Source organism: Hippoglossus hippoglossus, chromosome 15, assembly GCF_009819705.1.
Source record: "Hippoglossus hippoglossus isolate fHipHip1 chromosome 15, fHipHip1.pri, whole genome shotgun sequence".
Lineage (NCBI taxonomy): Eukaryota > Metazoa > Chordata > Actinopteri > Pleuronectiformes > Pleuronectidae > Hippoglossus > Hippoglossus hippoglossus.
This window is the reverse complement of record NC_047165.1, coordinates 15,103,380-15,124,444: the sequence shown is the minus strand read 5'-3', so window position 1 is coordinate 15,124,444 and position 21,065 is coordinate 15,103,380. Positions and strand designations below refer to the sequence as shown.

General features: G+C 40.7%; 2 protein-coding genes across 2 annotated transcripts; both read left to right on the top strand.

Moving 5' to 3' along the window:
• Positions 1 to 420: 420 nt before the first annotated feature.
• LOC117775619 (lutropin-choriogonadotropic hormone receptor-like) lies at positions 421 to 3,941 on the top strand. The gene is given in 10 exon segments (XM_034608946.1): positions 421 to 440; positions 2,064 to 2,117; positions 2,119 to 2,133; positions 2,202 to 2,276; positions 2,474 to 2,548; positions 2,636 to 2,713; positions 2,798 to 2,866; positions 2,967 to 3,041; positions 3,298 to 3,483; positions 3,806 to 3,941. Coding segments are annotated over 10 exon segments (783 nt in total).
• Positions 3,942 to 4,554: 613 nt separating this feature from the next.
• On the top strand, positions 4,555 to 19,838 carry mertka (c-mer proto-oncogene tyrosine kinase a). The gene is made up of 19 exons (XM_034608996.1): positions 4,555 to 4,851; positions 5,970 to 6,285; positions 6,380 to 6,480; positions 6,575 to 6,745; positions 10,669 to 10,755; positions 10,838 to 10,953; positions 11,039 to 11,228; positions 12,344 to 12,489; positions 14,933 to 15,068; positions 15,459 to 15,609; positions 16,088 to 16,176; positions 16,501 to 16,596; positions 16,695 to 16,775; positions 16,860 to 16,952; positions 17,049 to 17,167; positions 17,265 to 17,374; positions 17,484 to 17,643; positions 18,320 to 18,456; positions 19,061 to 19,838. The coding sequence occupies exons 1-19, from the start codon at positions 4,764 to 4,766 to the stop codon at positions 19,494 to 19,496; spliced, it is 2,823 nt and encodes a 940-aa protein (XP_034464887.1). The 5' UTR covers positions 4,555 to 4,763; the 3' UTR covers positions 19,497 to 19,838.
• Positions 19,839 to 21,065: the final 1,227 nt, after the last annotated feature.

Here is a 21,065-nt window from a genome sequence, read left to right as displayed (position 1 = left end):
CACCTAAATCTTACACACTGAACCTTTAATGTACCATTTTCCTGACAGACAGACAGACAGACAGACAGATAGATAGATAGATAGATAGATAGATAGATAGATAGATAGGTTGATTGATTGATTGATTGATTGATTGATTGATTGATAACACACTAAACAAGATGTAAAAATATAAGATCAAAACAATACAAAACATAAAAACTATGTTTGGGAATGATTTATAAGTGTACATCATTGAATCAGGAAGTGTGCACAGATGCTTGACATATAATCGGCCCCTGTGTGTTTGTAATTGTGGCCCCTTCATGATCCCTGATTTAGAAAAACTCTAGATCCGCCACTGCCTCCAATCTCCAACCGTGACCTCTTGTTTATGCTCTCTGCTTGTCCATCACTTTGTCGCCACCCAGTGGAAAGAAGATGACACGACAGGAGTGGCAGTACAGTAGGGTACTAAACTACAGTACGTTCTCCTGACATGACCATTCATGGCTTTACTGGATTGTTCCAGCTTATTCCACACATAATTTTGTCCATACAAATAGTGTCACTCTTTTTTTTTCACAAATACTTCAATAAATAACTTTTTATGTTGACAGATATGGGCTGAATAATTTCAGCAGAATAACGGGCACCACACAAGATACAGCGAGGGGGGGCGTTTGACTTTATGTCACTCTGTCCTCTGGAGGGACACAGTCATTGACTTGCAGCTTTTTATGTGGATGCCAGAAGAAGTCTTTATTTTAATTAGCCTTAAACACAGAGTGCTTACTGACACAAGAGTGAGCCAACACAATCAGGAGGAAAGGGTGCTGCTGAAAACACACAAAAAAATCCTTTGCCAGTAGAGGAGGATGCTGGTTAGTCTGAAAAATAACAAGTGATACTTGACATTGAAAATAAATAAAAAAAGTACATATCATCAATTCAATTCTTGGGCCAGTTTTCCTTCATAAAACCTTATTAAATGGTAACAAAGGTGGAAGCTGACATCTAAATATTTCTAAGTTATCGAGGAACACATGTAGTCACAATAGCCAAATATAAGTAAGATAGCAGCACACTGGAATATGCAAATATTATCCCCTTGGATTTTTTGGACTCAACATTTAAATCTCAATCTGCCAATAGAGAGAAATATATTACATCTCTAAAAAATGTATCGCTCCAATTAAACAGCATTTTTATACAACTTAATGGTCCCTGACTTTACAAGCAGATGATGTCCCTCAGATAAAAGGCGTCTGGGACATTATCACAGTTTTGCCCTTCAACTTAATGTCAGTCAAGTTTTAGTAAACCTTAGTTCAGTTCCGCTTTACTACACCTTAAGAAACCCATGTAAATATAAACTGTGCCATGAAGGTATAGTGCACATATATGAATAGTCCAGATGTCACATTCAAGTGGGAATGAGGGCATTCAGTTGATCAAGAGATCAACGGGAAAAGTCCAAATTTCAGGATGAACTCAGATTATTCCCACTTTACAAACCCTCTGATGTAATGTGACTTGTCATGTTCGAAATTTGCCTTGTTGTCACTGGAGCTTTTTAAATGAAGACACATTAGTTCATATCCTTTTCTGTATTGTTTCTGATAATTATCTTGTTTGTTGTTGCTGTGCCACTGTGCTTAACCATTGTCAGGACTAAGAATCATCAGACTGAGCTGTCCAGGTTTTTGAAAGTCCAGACTCAATGTGACCAACTATTTCTTATGGTCACTGTTGATGCTTTAACATTTTTTTAATGAAATCTACTGTGAAGATTGATAATACAGTATTTGTCTAATATTGTTTCCTTTCGGCCAAGTCTCTGGTATAGAAGAGATTTTAATATCAATGATACTTGGTTAAATAAAGGACTTTTTAAAAAATTGGTCCATTTGCTAATTGCCCAATGTATACCATAGAATAAATTCAAAGATTAGGTTCCAGTGCACGTCCCCATCACGTCCTGTTGTTTTAAGACCCTGCACACTGACCAGCAAACTGTCTCTCACTTTACTGTTTAAATGTTCTAATGCTCTAAACGTTTGTTGTTTCTGCTGTGCACTCAGTGAGATTGCTCAGAGCGTAACCCTGGAAACCATCGAGACATTAGCGTTTAACAACCAATGTCTCTGAAATGTAAGTATCTCCTGAAATAACTAAAATGATGATTATTGTTGACTGATGTTTTAATTTTTGCCCCGCAGCTCAATCCAGAACACAAGGAGCCTGATGCACATTGGCAGACAGACCTTTAACAATCTACCCAAGCTACATTACCTGTGAGAGACGAGCTGAATTTATATATAATTTTTAGATTTAAAAGGTGTAAATCTGTTTGTCAACACGTACCGATATATTTCTCTTCTACAAACACAAAGAAAAGTTTCTCATTGTATTAAACACAGCTAAAGCAAATCATTTCTGTTTGGTTTTCATTGAAGGGGAAACAAACATGATTTCTGTGTCCCTTTAAGAGGAGCATATCAAACACTGGGATCACAGTTTACCCTGACATCACCGCTATTCATTCTCTTGAATCAGAGTTCATCTTGCAAGTAAATCTGTTGCCTAAGTCGCGACAAATACAAAATAAAAATCATGAACACCTCACATTGCATTCAACTGTCTGCTACTGCAGGGATATCTGTGACAACCTGCATCTACTGGAAATATCTCCAAACGCTTTCATTGGTTTGACTAAAGAATACATTACAATGTAAGTGATTCCAGAGAAGCCTTTAAGAAAATAATTGTTTATTTTATTATGCACATTTATTTATAACCTTGTGACTGATTCCAGGAACCTGTATAACAAGGGGATCAGAGAAATACAAGACTATGCCTTCAATGGGACAAAGATAGATAAACTGTATTTTCCCACATTTAATTTATTTTTCCAAAAATAAATGATTTCAGTCATGTGTCTTCTTGCATCATTAATGTTTCTTCCCCTCCCCTTCATTCTTTAGAGTGTTAAATAGCAACCGAAACCTCAGAGTGATCCGCAGAGACGCTTTCAAGGGAGCCACAGGCCCTGGAGTCTTGTAAGTTATATTCCTAAAACCTCTCGGGAGCCACTTAATGTGACATTTATTTGCTTTGATTTATTTGAGACGGGAACGGAGAAGATGTTTGTCAAATTGACCGTACAAATCATAGACATTCTGTCAACTAAATGAGTGGATAAGGTCATTTTGACAGACTGTGCTGCACAATGCTCACAAACAGGCGTGTACACCCCCCTCTCCATGTGACTGCTCCAGCATCATGTTCTTGAGCGTGCACTCTGTTATTTCTCAGGGACGTTTCAGCGACACCTCTCACAAAGTTACCACCACAGGGGCTGGAGTCGGTCCTGGTGTTGTTGGCTCAGTCAGCATACGCCTTGAAGAGTCTGCAACCTCTGCAGGGACTGAGGAGCCTGCGAGAGGCCCACCTCACCTACACCAGTCACTTCTGCGCTCTGCTGAGCTGGGATGCACAAAGGTTAATCAAGGACTGTTTTTTTCATGCATTATCTCAGCCTATCTCACTACTTCAGTAACTAGAATGGCACTCAGGAGAGCGCATATCTAGGCCTAACATCCATTATCTATAACACTTGTCCTTAAGGATAGTGGGCGGGGGGGGGGGGGGAGCCAATCCCAGGTGACATCTGGCGAGAGGCGGTGGGGATTTTATTCAGATAATTTTCTATCCTGCTTATTTCGAAACATATCTACAACATGAGGACTACTATAGTATCCCACACATGTGTTTGCATGTCTGACATATTAAGAGTCTGCATTATTTCTTTCCCTTGCTCCAGGGACTTTCCTCCCATCAAGTCCTGTGCCAACCCTTTCCTCGACGCCATCTTCACCAAGGCTTTCAGAAAGGATGTGTATCGGCTCATGAGTGCCATGGGCTGCTGCAAAAAAAGCAAGGTGGACATCAATGAGTGATCATCTCCATCATCTCTAAGTGGTAATACAGTGGAAACAAAAGTATAAGAAGACAAGATACAGACATGCACTGACAAACATGCACATACACAACAATACAATAAAACACAGTAAAAGAGCTGTTCACTTGCATCAAGCTAAAAGTGCAATTTCTTTCAAAATAAAATACTAAATAGTCAAATTAAGGCAATTTAATCTCAGACCAGTTATTAATTAATGTCAAATTAAGATTCAGATTTTGGCCATGATCACTATGGCAAAGCTCAAACCAAACTCGACCACGTGGTGGCGGAGTTGCACAGATTTACTCTGCTGCATGGGTTTTGTTTTTCTCCTTAATGGTGTTTTGAAATAAAAAAAAAGAAGACTATAATTGTATGTCAGTAGGCTGCATGTTTGTGCGTAATGCTTTTTATAAGATTTGTGTCGTAGGGTTTCCTCTGTTTCAAAGATAGAACAAGAAGAAAAATACATCATTTAAGAAAGTTAAGACAATAAAAACACATAAAGTCAAGTGAAGCTGTTATTTTACTGCCGTGTTTTTGTGGATTCCTTTAGTCCTTCGCCGCATTCCTCGCTTTAAGTCCCGCCTCCTCCATGGGAAAGGTGGGCTTTAAACGTTTTTCCCTCCCTCCTCTCCCGCCGAAGGGGATCCTGGGTCAACAACTCTCCGCACAGAAGCCTCAACAGTGTGTGATGTTGGTTAGTGTTCAGGCTGCATCAAAGTTTTATCCGCTGGGAATTTAAAAGGACGTGGTGGACGTTTGGAGACGGTTGCGCGCCAGAGCGCAGCGGCGAGGCGAGATCAGCTCAGCTCGGGTCATGGCACAGAATCCAACTCAAGGCTGGTTTGGACTTTTTCTCTCTACGTCGACCATAGTGGCCATTCTCGCGTGGAGTCCTGCCTGCGGTCAGTTGTTTGTTTTTTGCTGGGGTTGAATATTTGTTATTTTGTGTGAGATTTTAAGTCTTTACGCGAGTTTCAGTAGCAGCAGGGAGAAGATCTCTGCAGCTGGAACAGATCACTGTGAATTTATATATGATTCATTGGCAGAAAGTCTTAAACATCTGAAAAACAAAATAAGTCCTGACGTGTATGTTACGGTAACTTCTTTGTAATGACAGTTATAAAATGTGATGTATTCACTTGCAGACAGCAGTGGTGACAAATGCTGAACATTTCACAATCATTCAGTGGATGGACTGTTTTTTATTTTGTGGCATAATCTCACTGATTTTCTTTTTGAATTAATTAGTCTATTCTTTTATGAATTGGTGAACCACAGAAAATGAATCCATCCTATTTGATAACAAGTTAAACATTTAAGTTATTTTTAAGTATGAATTTACTAGAAATCAACTAGTTCCATGTTCTCAAATGTAAGAATTAGTTTCTTCTCAGATGTTTATAATATTAACAAAAAAATTCATGGATAAATAAAATACAAATTCATTTAACAATAATATTCACTATCTTTGACCGAATAATTGACAAATGAAAAATAACAAGTTTAAGGTCTAAATCTGATTGTAACTGGCCATACTCATGATCTTTGAATGCTACTTAGTATAGTTTCCTTAATTTTCAGTCATGAACTTAATATCCCTCCTCACTTTGGATGTGAAGTCTTTGATCCTCAGAAAGGCAACAAAAAAAGAAGCTAATCTGTTTGGACATATTTGTGTAAAAAATCCCTTGAGGTTCTCTTTGGAGAAGTGATGATAACCTAGGTGCAAAAAATAATAAACCAAGGCACTCTTACTGTGGAAAAATTAAAAAGACTCTATTAGTGTGGCTAGTGTACCCACTTGATTCTTATACGATATTAATTTGATTATATTTTTTTAATAATATTTTAAAGGCGTATATGTTGTTTGTAATTCATCTATTTGTTTTGTATATTTTTTAAAGTTATTTTGTGATGTTTATTCTCTTTTACTTTGAAAGAACCCTTATTTTGTTCTCATTTATTCTTTTGATACGATGTTGTTATTATAACAAAACCTAACGTCCTCCTCTACAAACAGCTCAGCATTCTAGGAACCGGGTTCACCGACCAATCAGGACCTCTGAGCCTGTTGTGATTGCAGGCAGAGTTTCAAGGTTGTATCTGAGCCCTGATCAGCTCCGACAGCTGCATTTCAAACCCACCATCCGCTCCATCCAGCTGTCAGAGGGCCACGAATCCAAGTTCAACTGCTCCATCAACATCCCTGACGCCCGGGTGGAGCCCACCATCTACTGGGTGAGGAACGGCCAGGACCTGGCAGCAAACGCTCAGGTGGTGATCAACGAGCTCCAGACTGTCACAGATGGGGTCACGACTCTCCTCTCCACTGTCAGGTACAAGAAGCCTGATGGTTACATTTTTAAAAAGTGCATGTATATGTAAGGCTGCGTTTATAGAATGATTGTGTCCTCATGTTCTGTGTTACAGCATCAACCATGTGCAGAGGACGGATGCTGGGGCGTATCGCTGCCGGCTGAGCATCGGCAACACGCTGGTGGAGTCTCAGCCAATCGTCGTGGAGGTGAATGGTGAGTTTTAACATGAGGAGACGCCATCGTTAGGAGCTTCTTCTTCTCCCTCATTCTTTCCTGATGCTTAACCGCCGCTGACATCTGTCCGCAGGTCTACCGACATTTATCCATCAACCCGAAGACAGGAACATAACAAGAGACACGCCTTTCACGCTGTCGTGTGAGGCAGTGGGACCCCCGGACCCCATTCAGATCCACTGGCTCCGTGATGGATTACATGTTGGGGACATTCATAACTCTTCCAGCAACTACTCTGTGTCAGGTGAGACACCAACAACCACCTTTCCTCATCTCTCTCACACAGGTTATCTCACTGTGTAGGAAAGTTTCTGTTTTCACAGTCGGTATTGTTGTCGAGCCCCTCTTACAACTTTATTCTTAGTTTGGATATCACATGCTATTCATAGTTGATGCAGTCCTAATTTCCTTTCTGCATTGTTCACTGCTTCCCTCTTGTTTCCCGTTCCTCCTGAGTTAGTGAGGACCTCTGTAGAAAGTAGTAATTTAATGATCAGAATGACACCGCTGTCTGTTTGCTTGATGGTGGGTTTGCCCCCGTGCTGCTCCGGGCATTATGTTTTCAGGGTCGTCCATCCGTCCGTCCCATTCCAGTGAACACGATATCTCAAAGATGAACTGATTACATTTTGGTGGTCAAAGGTCTAAAGGACAAGGTCACACGACCTCACATCCCTGTGAATGTGATATTTTCGGACTGCCGGCAGGGGATTTCATTACATCTGGATTATCCCCCTGATGTGGATCTACACCAAAATTTAACGTGTTCTTCCCTGACCTGTACCCCATCCTTCCACTTAGTTTCTTGATAATCTGTCCAGTAGTTTTTGATATAATCTTGCTTACAAATAAACAAAAGAACAGGTGAAATCATAACCTCCATGGCAGAGGTAAAAAAGAAGAGTTCCATTAAAGTCTCATCCATCTGTGAAACTTCTTTTTGATCAAACTTTCTATTTGTCGGAGGAAAACCCCTTTTTATTAGAGGAACTGTGTTGTATAAAATGTTGTAGTGGAAATGACTCAGTGCTGCAGCTTATTAACCAATTAAGTGCTTTCTCTTTGGTTCCTCCGTACTTGAATGCAGAGACTTTTATCAGCAGAGATTAAGCGACGTCTGGCTCTTTGATAGTGGTGACAAAGCACGGAGGTGGTCTTACTCAGCTCTGTCGGTGGTTTCTATTCTGCCTCGGCTCTGCTGCCTCAGCATCTGTACCCCGGTTACTGCAGTAGCATTTTTTCACTATTGTCAGGGAGGCCTCCTGCTTAACCGCTGAATGGTTAACAGAGGTCATTCACTTACAGTCACTGATTATTTCATGTGATACGTGGAAAAAAGCAAAGACGTGTTTGTTTGTTTGTTTGCAGGATTACACAATATCTACTGGACGGATTACATTGGAATTTGTAGGAAGGATTGGGTTAGGGACGAACACGTTACATTTCTGTGCAAATCCAGATTTTGTTCATTTCTCAAAGAATAATTCATGGATAAGGAAAATATCAGCATGTTTATGGGACTGATATTTATCAGTGAGTGCAATAACCCCTGTCAAAAGCTTTTTGTCTACTAGAATGAGTGGTTGGGTTTGGTCTGATTTAGAACCCCCTGGTCCCTCTTTCCTGGGGTCCCCAAAGTCACTTGAAACGCTCCTGAATATACTGCAAGAAAAAGTCAAGACTAGTTTTATAACATCAGTTCAGCTTGAATTTTTTTTTTTTATCATGTTATACTCTAAAGTGAACATGGCATTTTCTTGAAATTATATATCATTAACCTTTGAATAAGTTGAAGCAAAGTTACCTAAATGTTTCTTTTAAGTGAACTCCCCCTTCATGGCCTCTTCTTGAAAGCAAACATTTGTTATTAGAAGCATAACCCTCCTGCTCTCTGGGCTCTAACCCTTCATCTTCAGCCCGCCGCAGGCTACAAGCGCTGCTGCTGTAGTCCTTTAGTGGTGACACAGCCCAAAGCCAAGAGGGTAAAGGTTCAGAGCTGTGCTTTGGTCCTGCATGTGCAAGGACCTGGGCCTGGCGTGAAGATGGAAGGCTGCACAGTGAGCCTGTTCGGGGGTTGACCCCACGGACAAAGACCCCATTCACTGAACGGCCCACTGGCCAACAGGGAGGGGCCTGGACACAGAGGCTGGCATCCTGCAGGCTACCAGAGCTCTGAGCACCACCAAACATTGGCACAATAAAACCGTGTAAACCCACTCTGCTGCATACTCGTCTCATGCATACTATGAGTCCAGGGCCCTTTTATTTCGATTAAGGCTGGAAACCACAATATTATTAGTGCTTTTGTTGTGTTAAAGGACTGTTGGCTTTATTTAAGGATTCATGCATTTATCGTGCATATAGCTTCAAATCAGGATATTATGTGTTCACTAAAGAGTGTCTGTCTCTAAAGAAAGTTTGTCTCTGGAAGACAGAAGTGGAGGTGAACGCAGGTTTGGCACTTCACCATTGAAAATCCAAACAAAGAACACAGATGGAGAAAAAGGAAGACGTCGTAGGCTGAGTTGTAACGAGTAAACTGTGACTATATTTACTGGCCAAAAATATAAATGGAAATCTAACATAGACATGCCAGGCAGCTAAGTGAGCTGGAGCCCTCCCAAACCTGATAATTACAGGCTGCTGGATCTACGCTGCAGGACGTCCACATTATACATTTGGTTTTTTCCAGCTCATTCACTACTCTGCATTTACTGAACCCCTCCATCGTTTGCATATGAGAGGCCGACCCATCTATTTTATTTTAATTTCATTTATTTTTCACTATCTGTCGTTGTTGTATTTTGTTGATATATACTTGCAAAGTATCGTTTAAGCAGAAATGGTAGAGCTTGAACTTTGTTATTTTCTCCTTTCCAAATAATATGTATAACTTCAAAAGAATTTGTGTCTTAAATGAGCCATGAGATTGAGACCACATCAGGAAGATTTCTTAAATAGATGAATGCAGCTCCGTGAGAAGTGGACTACTTGACCATATTTGAACACAACTCTGAGTGGGAAGTACTGATCTCATACGTATGGGCAGCGCGTTATGCTGCACAGTGTTGTTGGAAAAGCGTTCGCCAACACTGTGATGAAAACCCGTCACCACAGGAATCAATAATGCGTGGCACAACCACAAAAAGGAAACAACAAGCTATATGCAGCAATGGCTCAACCCGATTGGGGGAGGAGAGTTGTCCAAACTCCAACGTAATATATTACGAGAGTTTCGCTGCCAGTTTTTCCCCATGTGCCTTTGCTGTTTGTTCAAATTATATAAGAAAGGCAGCTTTCATTTGGGACGAGTGACAAACCTGCTCAGTTCCCACTGAGACCCAGCCATCTGTTTGCCTTGCTATTTGAAATGAGCTACTGTGTGTGGTCAGTGCATGTGCACATTTTGGCGGATTTAGATTTGTCAGAACTTGAAAAATATATTCATATTAATTTTACACCAACCAAATTCTTATAATTGATTCAAACTGATGAGTTTTCAGTAAGGCTCAAACTTTGTACAAACAGATGAATGTTCAGTGTCTGGAGTTAAAAGCGCACCTGACCAGAGGAAGGCAAACTAATGATACTAGTGGTATCAAACTTATGAGGATTTCTTATTCTGCAGAACGTAAGTAAAACATCCCAAGTCGGTTCCCGTCCTATCTCTCAGGCCGCGCTGTGTTTAGCTTTGTGGAAAGGTTTTTCCGAGACAGAGACACTAGAAAACAGAGCACAAAAGGGACATTATTCAGCAGCAGTCCTATCCTAACTGGGCAGATCTGTGGCCGCTGAAAGACGGGAATTGTGTGTCCACGGAAAGAGACGGCGCAAAAAAAGGATTGTTATGACGGTACATCACACACTGCAGAGGCTCAGTTTGAGCTCACTGTATATGAGGCTGTGCTGTGTGAGCTGTTGAGGTATAATGAAGAAATGAGTCATCCCATGTCTCGCTTTGCTGTTGCGGCTGACATAGCACTTTTTGAAACGAGTTAGTTATTGAGTTTGTACCAAATGCAGAGCCGCAGAAGATTGTGTCTTCCTGACTTTCCTGAAGGTTGATTTGCCAAAACATTTAGTGCTATCACGACCTTGAGAATTAGTTGTTCTGAATTGAAACAACATTGAAGGTCTACATTGTCCTCTCCGATGTGTCCATTGCAGGTGTGGACAAGTACACTCAGTTCAGCTGTGAAGCTTACAACGCGAAGGGCGTCACCACCTCCAGAGAAGCAAATATCCACATTAAAGGTAAAACCTTCTCCTCACAGGGCTTTCACACATCCCAAGCTGACCTCTCTATATTAATAAGGCTTTTCATGTTGCTTTGTAGAGCTTCCCAGTCCTGTGTATAATGTGACTGTGTTGGAAATCCGGTCCAATAAGTTGCTGTTGAGCTGGAGCCCTGGTCACGATGGTTACTCTCCGCTCACCAAATGCCACATCAGGGTAAGTCCCACATCTGCACAAGCAGCGCGGCCTTTTTTTTATTATGGTCTCCCACTGATCCTCGTGTTCTTTGCTTTGTCTAAAGGTTAAAGAGGTGAGTCGGCGGAAGGGGGAGGTGATGACCACCAGGTTCGTCAACGTCACAGTGCCGCCATTCCAGTCTGAAATCCCTGGGCTACAGGCTTTGACGCCGTACAACATGAGTGTGTCCTGCAGCAATGAGGTTGGAGTGTCTCCTGTCAGCATGTGGATCCAGAGCAACACCACAGAGGGAGGTGTGTTCAGGAACCATGGAACAATTAGCATTTTGACTATTGAGATACACAGGGGCGGATCCAGGGGTGGGGCCAGGGGGGTACTAAAATCTGATTGGCCCCTGAGGCTTCATCGATAATACAACGTTTTAGTTTGAAAAAAGCATTCTCTGTCCACCTGAGCGTTTGGGCTCCCTATCAGTTTTACTCCCCGACCATACTAACACCCCTGAAAACGTATATATCACATGACCACTAATGTACTATAGGCATGCAGGTGATAAAAGCCTGATGAAGGCTGCATCATGACATAAAAGACTCAATCAGCAAGCGGCCTTTAAAGGAGTTTTCAACCTAAAATGGGACCAGCAGCGTTTCTAAACTTCTTCATTTAGTGAAGTAGTGTGGACACCGGGCGTATCCGTAGCAGACTTGATACATTTCCAAATGAAAATGTAGTAGTGTGGATGTAGCCTGAAGTGCCCCTGTCCTGTCAGTAGTCTTTATAAAAAATATTTGCAGTTACAATAGATACACGGTTGAATCAGTGGGAAACGATCCATGATCGTTTTGCTCATGGTCACATCACTATCTATTCACTGTCAAGAATAATCTCCATGTTGTGCTCCTGCCTCCCTCTCATTACTGCTGAATCCTGTTTGGGTTTCAGAGAGCTGACACTATGTAATTAGTCCTACGAGTTTCCCAAGCAAAAAGTTCTTAGAGTAAGCCTCCCTGCAGTAGCAGCCTATAATAAGTGGAATTTACGGAAGTTGCACAACTACTTGCTCTGCTCCTGTTGGCAAGTCCCCCGCAGAAGAAAGTCGTATCCACTGAATCTCTTTTGTTTTCCTAAGGGGGACACATAGGAAATAGGAGTGGTCTCCCTGAGAAAACACAAAGTTCTTTCTGGGTGGAACAGCTTTCAATTTCCTTCCTCGAGTCATCACAGGGGATATTTTAGTTGAAAGATTTGATTCACTCTGCCAGGAAATAAATACATTCCAAACTGTAATCAAAGATTTCCAATTGAGGCCCAATTTTAGTTTCTCTTTTCCATTTTTGTTTTATTGGTTGGCATTCCTTTGAAGCCTTTGTTAAATCCACCCGTTTTGCATTTCTTGTCACATTCTCAGTGCCATCAGTTTATCCCCGAAACCTCACCATACAGCTGAACGTGTCGTGGCTGGTGATCAGGTGGAAGCCTCCGCCAGATGATAAGATAAATGGCATCCTGCGTGGTTACGATGTCATTCTCAGACACGGCATGCAAGAGAAAAAGGTGAGTCAGCAACAGATTTATGGAGCAGTCCCAATAACCCGAAGATTATGTACAAAATAAACATGCATACTTGCATACATATATACATACATACGTACATATATGTACAACTATACTACTCCAAACAGCAGTGTCAATTGCATTAGCAGCAACTGCATCTCTGATAAGGTTTTAAAAAGTAAACAATGAGTGAGATATACTCGTAAAGAGTAACACTGGATTACATAAAGTACGTACATTGTCGTCTGTGAATCCATTGTGCAAAAACTACTTAATAAGAGATAGTTACAGAATGGAAAGATATTCAATGTACAATTTTATGAAAACCATGCATGTGATAACTTAAAAGCAGTTGAAGATATTTTTTTAAAACTAGAAGGGCACTAGGAGTGCATATGTCTGCCATGGTCTAACAGTGCCTGTATGAAACCATATTTAAATTCACTAGATCAGGATTTTTATTTGGATCTGCACCAAATTACACATACTCAAAAAACAGGCATGTTAAGGGGACTGATATTTGTTTCATCAAAATCCATGAATTATTCTCTGAGAAATCAAGGAAAATGTTGAAAAACGTCTTGTGTTGAAGTGTTAAAGAAAGTGGGGGGAACAAAATCCTGGATCCACCCCTGACCTGAATCCACACCAAAATGTAACAGGTTCTTTCCTGACCCATATCGCATCCTTCTACCAAGTGTCGTGATAATCTGCCCTGTAGTTTTTGCGTAATCCTGCTAATTGATAGACAAACAGACAAAAAAACACAGACAAAAACAGAACCTCCCTGGAGGAAGTAAAAAAAACAAGAGCGCAGGATGTTAATTATAGCATCTCATGTGCTGGATGTACTTGAGACTCAAAATGATGATGTTATGACAACAAATAGAAGGTCACAACTTCTAAACAACAACAGTCCTGCAGACAACAGTCCTGCAGTGGAGGTTAAAGTGTTAATTTTTTTGAAATCATCTTTTTGGAGGCTGTAGTGATGTTGTTGTTTGTGATGTTGTTTAACTATATTGTATTATACAGTGAGGTGTTTCTGTTCTTTATCCTGCCCTCGTTCTTATAAATACATACAAACAAAGAAAAAACATGTTTAAAAAAACTTAAACTAGTTATATTGATTGATAGTGAACATTAGTATATTTCCCCTCATATCGTATATTTGGGGAAATAGGAAACAGTTGTTATATAGTTTTGTCAATGCTCATGTTCATGATTTTGTTTTCGAGTTTTCTGTTTTGTCAGAGAATTGTTTTTTTTTTAACAGTTTTCACAACAATTACTAATGTATGACAAATATGAGAAGAATGAGTCTGGGAATACACGATCGTCTCTTTGTCCTGCCCACTGAACCAGAGGTCAACTTCCTTATTGTCTGTCAACGACACTTTTTCCACACGTTCCGAGAAGCAACAAGGCAGAGAAAGTAATTTACAAGAAGTGATCTTTAGTTTTTTTACAAACACTTTCTAAGTAACAACAAAGTTAAGTATGATAAAAAACTCTTTTGTTTCTGTGAAACGTCCGTGGCAATATTCCATGATGCTGCCCGTGCGTAGTGGTACCTCTGTGACTGCATCAGTGGTCTCCAATACAATAGAGCATTTCCCGTCCTTCCTGTCTATAGTAGTAGTCAAAGGAAGTTGATGGTGTGAAAACTGGCAACCCACGTTGTTTTTTGATCGGCACATGGGCTTGAGTCATTACAGAGTGAATAGAATACGAACACAAGAGTATCCCAAAGTGCCGTCCAGTCAGATGGTGATGTCATTATTGTACAAAGACTTAGTAATATCAGCAACGACTGGCAACTTGTTAAATCCTTAAATTCGTCTGCTCTTAAAAAATCCTTAAAGATTAAAAGTCAGAATAAAATAGAAGCATGAATTATTACTGTTATGTGGTGGTGCCATTATCGTTTTCTTGAATTTGAGGTTGAGTCAAAATTTGTTTTAAATTTTTTATTGTGTTTGTTGGAAGAACCCACAACCACACGTTGCCCTTTGTTTGATAGCGCAGACGTGACAGATCGTTAATCATGGGTTCAGCCTTCTCCGTCAGACGTGTCAGCAGATTAGTAAAGGAGAGGAAACCCAGATGTTACCGTGCACTGTTGTGAAATGCAGGACTGTGTCCGTCACATGCTCCCTCTCATTGCAGCACGTGAACGTACAGAGAGTTGGTCTCCTTCCCTTTTTTTTAATGTAGGTTTCATTATGTATGAACATTCCCAGGTTACAGTTCACAGTTTCTGTGAGTTTCTAATTTGTTAAATCAGAAGGAGACATTAGCTTTAACATTTCCCCCTCAAATCTACTGAATAATCTCACAATATGTGTGTAAGATAAATCACATAAATCCACATCCTGAGGAGTTTAACAGCTACACAGCTAGGACAGATTGAACTGATGTCTATTGTTGTGTGTTGTTTCAGATCCACAGTGACACTACCACAGCCTTTGTACCTGTCCAGGAATTCAACACAACCTACAGTGTGGAGGTGGCAGCGTGCACGCAGGCAGGGAGCGGCATGGTCAGCCCACGAGTCTGGCTGTTTGTGCCAGAAGACAGTAAGCTGCTCTACTGATTTATCTCCTCATCTGGGAAATGTTAACTTCTTAAACGTGCCAACATTCTTCCGCTGATGTATTGTACTATTCTAGAATACCGCTCTGTACACAGATACAGCACCTATGGAGGCTTTATACTGTATTTGTAGCCACGCTACTATCGCTGTGGCTATAGGGATGGCAGTACGAGTTGCCCGGTCGGCTTATACTATGATGGATTGGCATGAAATTTGGTGCAGAGGCATACAACCACTGGACAGTAATTCTAATCTGTTGACATTTTAGATATGTAATCTTCAGTATTGGATTTTTGATATCCCATTTGTTGAATGCCGTTTATCTAAACTTATCTAAACTGATCAAGAATATGGTTTCTTCTTTCTGTCTCAGAATCATCCGTGCACCCATCGTCCAGCCCTGACACTGGGGTCCCAGACTCTGTGTACGTCGTGCTGGGAGTGGTGTGTGGCGTCTGTCTCCTGCTCATCGTCCTCTGGGGGGTTATCTGTGTACACAACAGGACTTCTGACTCTTGGTTTGGGTATGCTGACTTCAGTCTTCTGTGTAAACACAGTGTTGATTGAATGAATTTTACTAAGATTTGTTATTTGTGACCTATTTTTTCTGCACTCAGTAGGACTTAAGAAAACGAAGGCTTCTGGGTTCTGTTAATAAACTGCCTTTGTTTCCTCTTAATCGATCCTTGTCACCAGTAATAACTGTGCAGCTGGAGCAACATCCTACAACCACCTGTTCAATCTGTGGAATTCATTGTTATGAAGTGTGTGAGTCAGTGTTGCCTCTCAGGATACGGATAGGAATGTGTCACAGGCTGCTGCACAGATAGGAAAACAGTATCTGAACCCATTCAGGAAAGAAACAACTCAGAGGGCTGCCTCACTCTGACCAACTCTTAAATGCCAGACTGTGTGTTTGTGGGATTACAGAGCCATTAACACTTGAGTGAGAGGATTTACTCACTGTTCAACATTCCTTGTTTTCCCTGTCTCCCCCTGCAGGCAGGTGTTTGGAGGTGGAGAAAAGCCGCAGCCTGTCGTCCAGTACAAACCCCACAGATCCTACAATCGATCGGTCATAGAAGTCACACGTATGTTCTTGCATGTGAAGCTTCTTTCAGACATGCACTGTAGTCCAGACATTTTCCTGAAATCTCCTCTAAGATTAGAGATTTAAGAGCTTTTGTTGATAAGTGCCAACGCTGGTGTTGATGTGCTGGAAACAAAGACTTGTGATCTCTGCTGCAGAATTTATACATCATGTCCTATATCCTGCTATTATTGTTGTTGTGAACGTATCGGACCTGGACATCTCCTGAGTTCATGTCTGAAAACAGTTTAACTGTGGAATAACATGTATGTAGACATTTATGTTACACTGTTTAAAGCCGATTTTTGAAATAACTTTTCTGCAGTTGCGAACCTTGGTGTTAGCGATGAACTCCAGGCCAAACTTCAGGACGTGATGGTCCTTAGGAACCTGCTCTCGATAGGGAAGATTCTTGGAGAGGGTGAGTGAACAGATTACTTTCCACGCTGTGATATCTAGATTAAAACCGAATATGACGCATACTTTGCAGAGTATCAATGGTTTGGTTTCATTTACCAGGTGAGTTTGGCTCAGTGGTGGAGGGACATTTGAAGCAACCAGACGGAACATCAGAAAAAGTAGCTGTGAAGACGATGAAACGTGAGCTGATACTCTTTGATCATCTCTAAACTTCAAACCAAGTAGACCTGTAAATATTTAACTTTCTCGTCTTTTTTCAAACAGTGGACAGCTTCTCTCACAGGGAGATTGAAGAGTTCCTGAATGAGGCGGCCTGCATGAAGGATTTCAACCATCCTAACGTCATCAAACTGCTCGGTAGGAGTGCTACTGCCGAACCCCACTACTCTGCTCTGTTCTGTTTTCATTTACACAGCCCTACATTATCTGTGTTTACTCACTTCTCATCTGCAGGTGTTTGCTTGGAAGTTGGCTCAGGACATTTTCCCAAGCCCATGGTCATTCTGCCATTCATGAAATACGGAGATCTGCACAGCTTCCTGCTGCGCTCACGCCTGGGAGAGAGCCCAATGGCAAGATTTCAGCCAAACACTGAAATACATATGTTATACAATATCTTATCATTAGGCTATATAATGTTAACTTATATGTGTTTATTTCTTTACACAGTTCTTGCCCACGCAGACCCTCCTGAAGTTCATGGATGACATTGCTTCGGGTATGGAGTATCTCAGCGGACGCAACTTTCTACATCGTGACCTGGCGGCTCGCAACTGCATGTAGGTTGCAAATCCAAAATTTTTTTTGTATTGGCCCCGTTTTGATTAAAGGTGAAACTTCCCTGGGAAAATTTACCTGATTTTATCTTGCTCCTTGTTTGTCTCTTAGGCTGCGTGATGACATGACAGTGTGTGTAGCAGACTTTGGTTTATCTAAGAAGATCTACAGTGGAGATTATTACAGGCAAGGCAGGATAGCCAAGATGCCTGTGAAATGGATCGCAGTGGAGAGTCTGGCAGACAGAGTCTTTACTGTAAAGAGTGATGTGGTAAGCACTTCCATCTGCTCCTGTCTGTTCTGTACTGTCAGTCTGAAGTCATCGTATAAAAATATGTGAATCTATCAGATTATCGTCTCCTCCTGTAACAAGAATCATTATAAAACTGTTCAGAGTCACTGAACTAAGAACTGATCCTTCATCTTCAATCTCTCTTTCAATCATTACATTCTTTTGTGCTAAGAGATTTCAAAACCGCTTTTAGTCTTGACATTCACTCAGAGCTGTCATCTGAATTTACTCAACACTAATTACTCAGCCTTCCTTTTAAAGGGCGTGGTAAAGATTCTGTTTTGACAGTTCTTCACACATAATTTATCCTTGTGTTGTATCACTAAAACTTTCACGTTCTTTCCCAGATTTTGCATTTTAGGACTCTTGATATTGTACAACAAGTTTCCTCAAAGTCATGTACTTGATATGTTTATTCTCACAACTTTGACATAAGAATAAAAACAGAGGCTGAACCCATGTTATAGTTCTCACCCATTTATAGTGGACTGCAAATAAAACAGAAGACCAACTTTCATAACACTTTCTGTAATTTTTAGTACATTTCCCTTCAGCACATTTTAAGGTGAAGTGAAATTAACACAGTTGGTGACAAGTGCTGAAAGTTTTCCACATGATGAAATATCAACTACAGTTAATATTCTGTGTGTTGCAGTGGGCTTTTGGCATCACCATGTGGGAGATCACTACACGAGGCATGACTCCCTACCCTGGCATCCCAAACCATGAGATATACGACTACCTTGTTGAAGGACACAGACCGAAACAACCAACAGACTGTTTGGATGAACTGTGAGTGTTGAGGCTTCAACATTACAAGTTGAATTTGCATTGGTTCAAATAGAATATAAAGGGAGAGTGGAACCTTATTTCCCCAAATGCAGGAATGGGGATGGAAATTGAAAATCAAATAAAAAAAATCGAATTTAATGTATTAACAGTTATAATGCAAGCATTTTACAGACACAAAATGTCTGTGGTTAAATTGCATGTTTTGGTTTTGTACTTCATAATCCCCTGGAATGTAGTCAACCCTTTCCTACTTTTGTGTTGCAGCAAACCTTATGTTAACCTTGAGCACTTGTAGGTTGTTTTGCGCATGATCAGCTGATATACAGCAATAAAAGAGGCTAGTAAAACTCAAGCTATACTGATTCTAGTTTTTTTATGACTTTTATCCAGGCCAACAAACAAGGTTAGTCTAAAAAAATGTTTGCTCACCACTGCCATCTGCAGGGAAAGCACAGACATGACACACAGCTTGCAAAGAGTGTTCATAAGTTGACTTTGAACTGAAATGAATGCCTCCACACGTGATGGTTGGATTCAATGCATGTATTTAAAAAAGCATCAAGATGTATAAAATTAGTAATTCCCTTGATTTGCCTGCGTTTAGGTATGAGATCATGTACAGCTGCTGGAGGGCCGATCCACTGGACCGACCTTTCTTCCCCCAACTGCGGGAAATGTTGGAAAAGCTCACGGACAAGCTCCCAGAGTCTTTCAGCAGGGAGGATATCATCTATATTAACACCAGCTTTCCTGAAGAGGACCTCGATGGGGACTCACATCCTGCAGAGCATCCCGTGTTCAGCTCGTCCCCTTCCTGCAGCCAATGGGCTGCAGAAAATTCAGTGGTCACCGTGGACATTCACGGGAGCGTGGAGGATGAGGAAGACGAGGGCGATGACCGCTACGTGGTGGTGATCTCTGATCCTTCCCTGAGATCTGCTGCAGCGGACACTCCTCTTCTGTCGAGTGATGCTTTAAATCGAGCAAACGGAGACACTGGGATTGACCACAGCTCAAGTGACACGTCTTTCCTGCTCTAACGTTCGGTACCCAGCAGATTAAAACTGTAATAAAACTGTCACCTTGCGGCCTCAGCACTAAAAATGTTGCCTCATTACACTTGGAGAGCCTCGACGTCTCCTGGTGTGGACTTTCTGTAGTGTTGTTATTTAAGCAGCTTCATGCTTTACGTGGATGACCTGTACGTCAGTGTTAAGAATGTTGTCTACGTGTTCTTGCACATGTTCCGATAAGCTTAAGATGCACTGAACTGTGAAATTGTTTACTGTGCTGAATTGTGTGTTGCTATGTAAATATAGAAATGTACAGAGCATTTATAAAGTGATCTTATACTATAAAAATATAAAAGACTAATTCCCTGACTCATTTGAAACTTGATGATTAAACTGGGATTTATTTTTGAGCTGTTGTGGTGGAAAAAGCTCCCAAGGAAGAGATACTTTAAGATATGTACTTTAATAATAATGTAAGTAGAAGTCTACAAATGTAGGCTTAAATTTTGGCATATAAACAAAAGTAGTCCTCTTCAAAAAAGCTTATTTCAGTATTCATGCACAAACTGAAATGTAATCTTGTTTTTGTCACCTCAGAAATGTTGGTAAAATATTAAAAGCAAGACCCATTTTAAATTCAAGAGCTGCAGAAACTGTTGTAAAGGCTTTGATTACGATTCACTTTGATTGTTGCAACAGTCTCAATTCATGCCTGAACATAAAAAAAACTGAAACGACCTCAGACTGTCCAAATCTCAGCTGATCGACTCAATAATGCTCAATAATATTACACCTGTTTTAGCCACTTAACATTGGCTCCCTGTTTGTTTTTGGATTGATTTTAAGATGTGATTGATTTCCTTTAAGGCACTTGGGATCCTTGGCCAGACGCCTTGTCAGTGTTCCGGAGACCAGGCTAAAAACTCAAAGGGACAGAGCCATTGCATTCAGGGTCCCTCTCTAGAATGGACGGAATTAGGCGGTCAGAGTCAGTGACATCTTTATCGTCCTCTTAAAACTACTTCTGCCTGATAGGTTTTCCTGATTTTATCTGAGGTGTGTTATTACTTTATTATTTTATCTATGCAAGCGCTGATAGAAGTATCTCAAACTGTACTAATACCAGAAAGCCTTCTTTGATTTTATCTGGGCTGTTTTTTTATCTTATTTTTGTCCTTTTTGTTGATTTTTTATCTTACTTATCATGAAGTTATTTGTAGTGTTATAGGTTAAGTTTATTATTATTTTATTAATATATATTGGAAAATAATTCAGATAGGTGTTAATAGCACCGATAACTGCTATTAAATGGAAATATTCAGGTGCTTACCTTAAACCTTAAAACTGGAGAATGTAGAGCTGAGTAGACGCCATTTATGTAACAGCACAGTCAGGAGCCGGAGGCATTATGTTTTCAGGTTGTCTGAGTCATTCTCGCTAACAATATATCTCAGGAACACAAGGGGGAATTTCTTCCAACGTTCACTTGGACTGATATGATTTTGGTGGTTGAGAGTCAAAGGTCAAGATCACTGTGACCTCATGTTCTTGTGAATGTGATGTATCAGGGACAACCTGAATTCCATTACATCTACA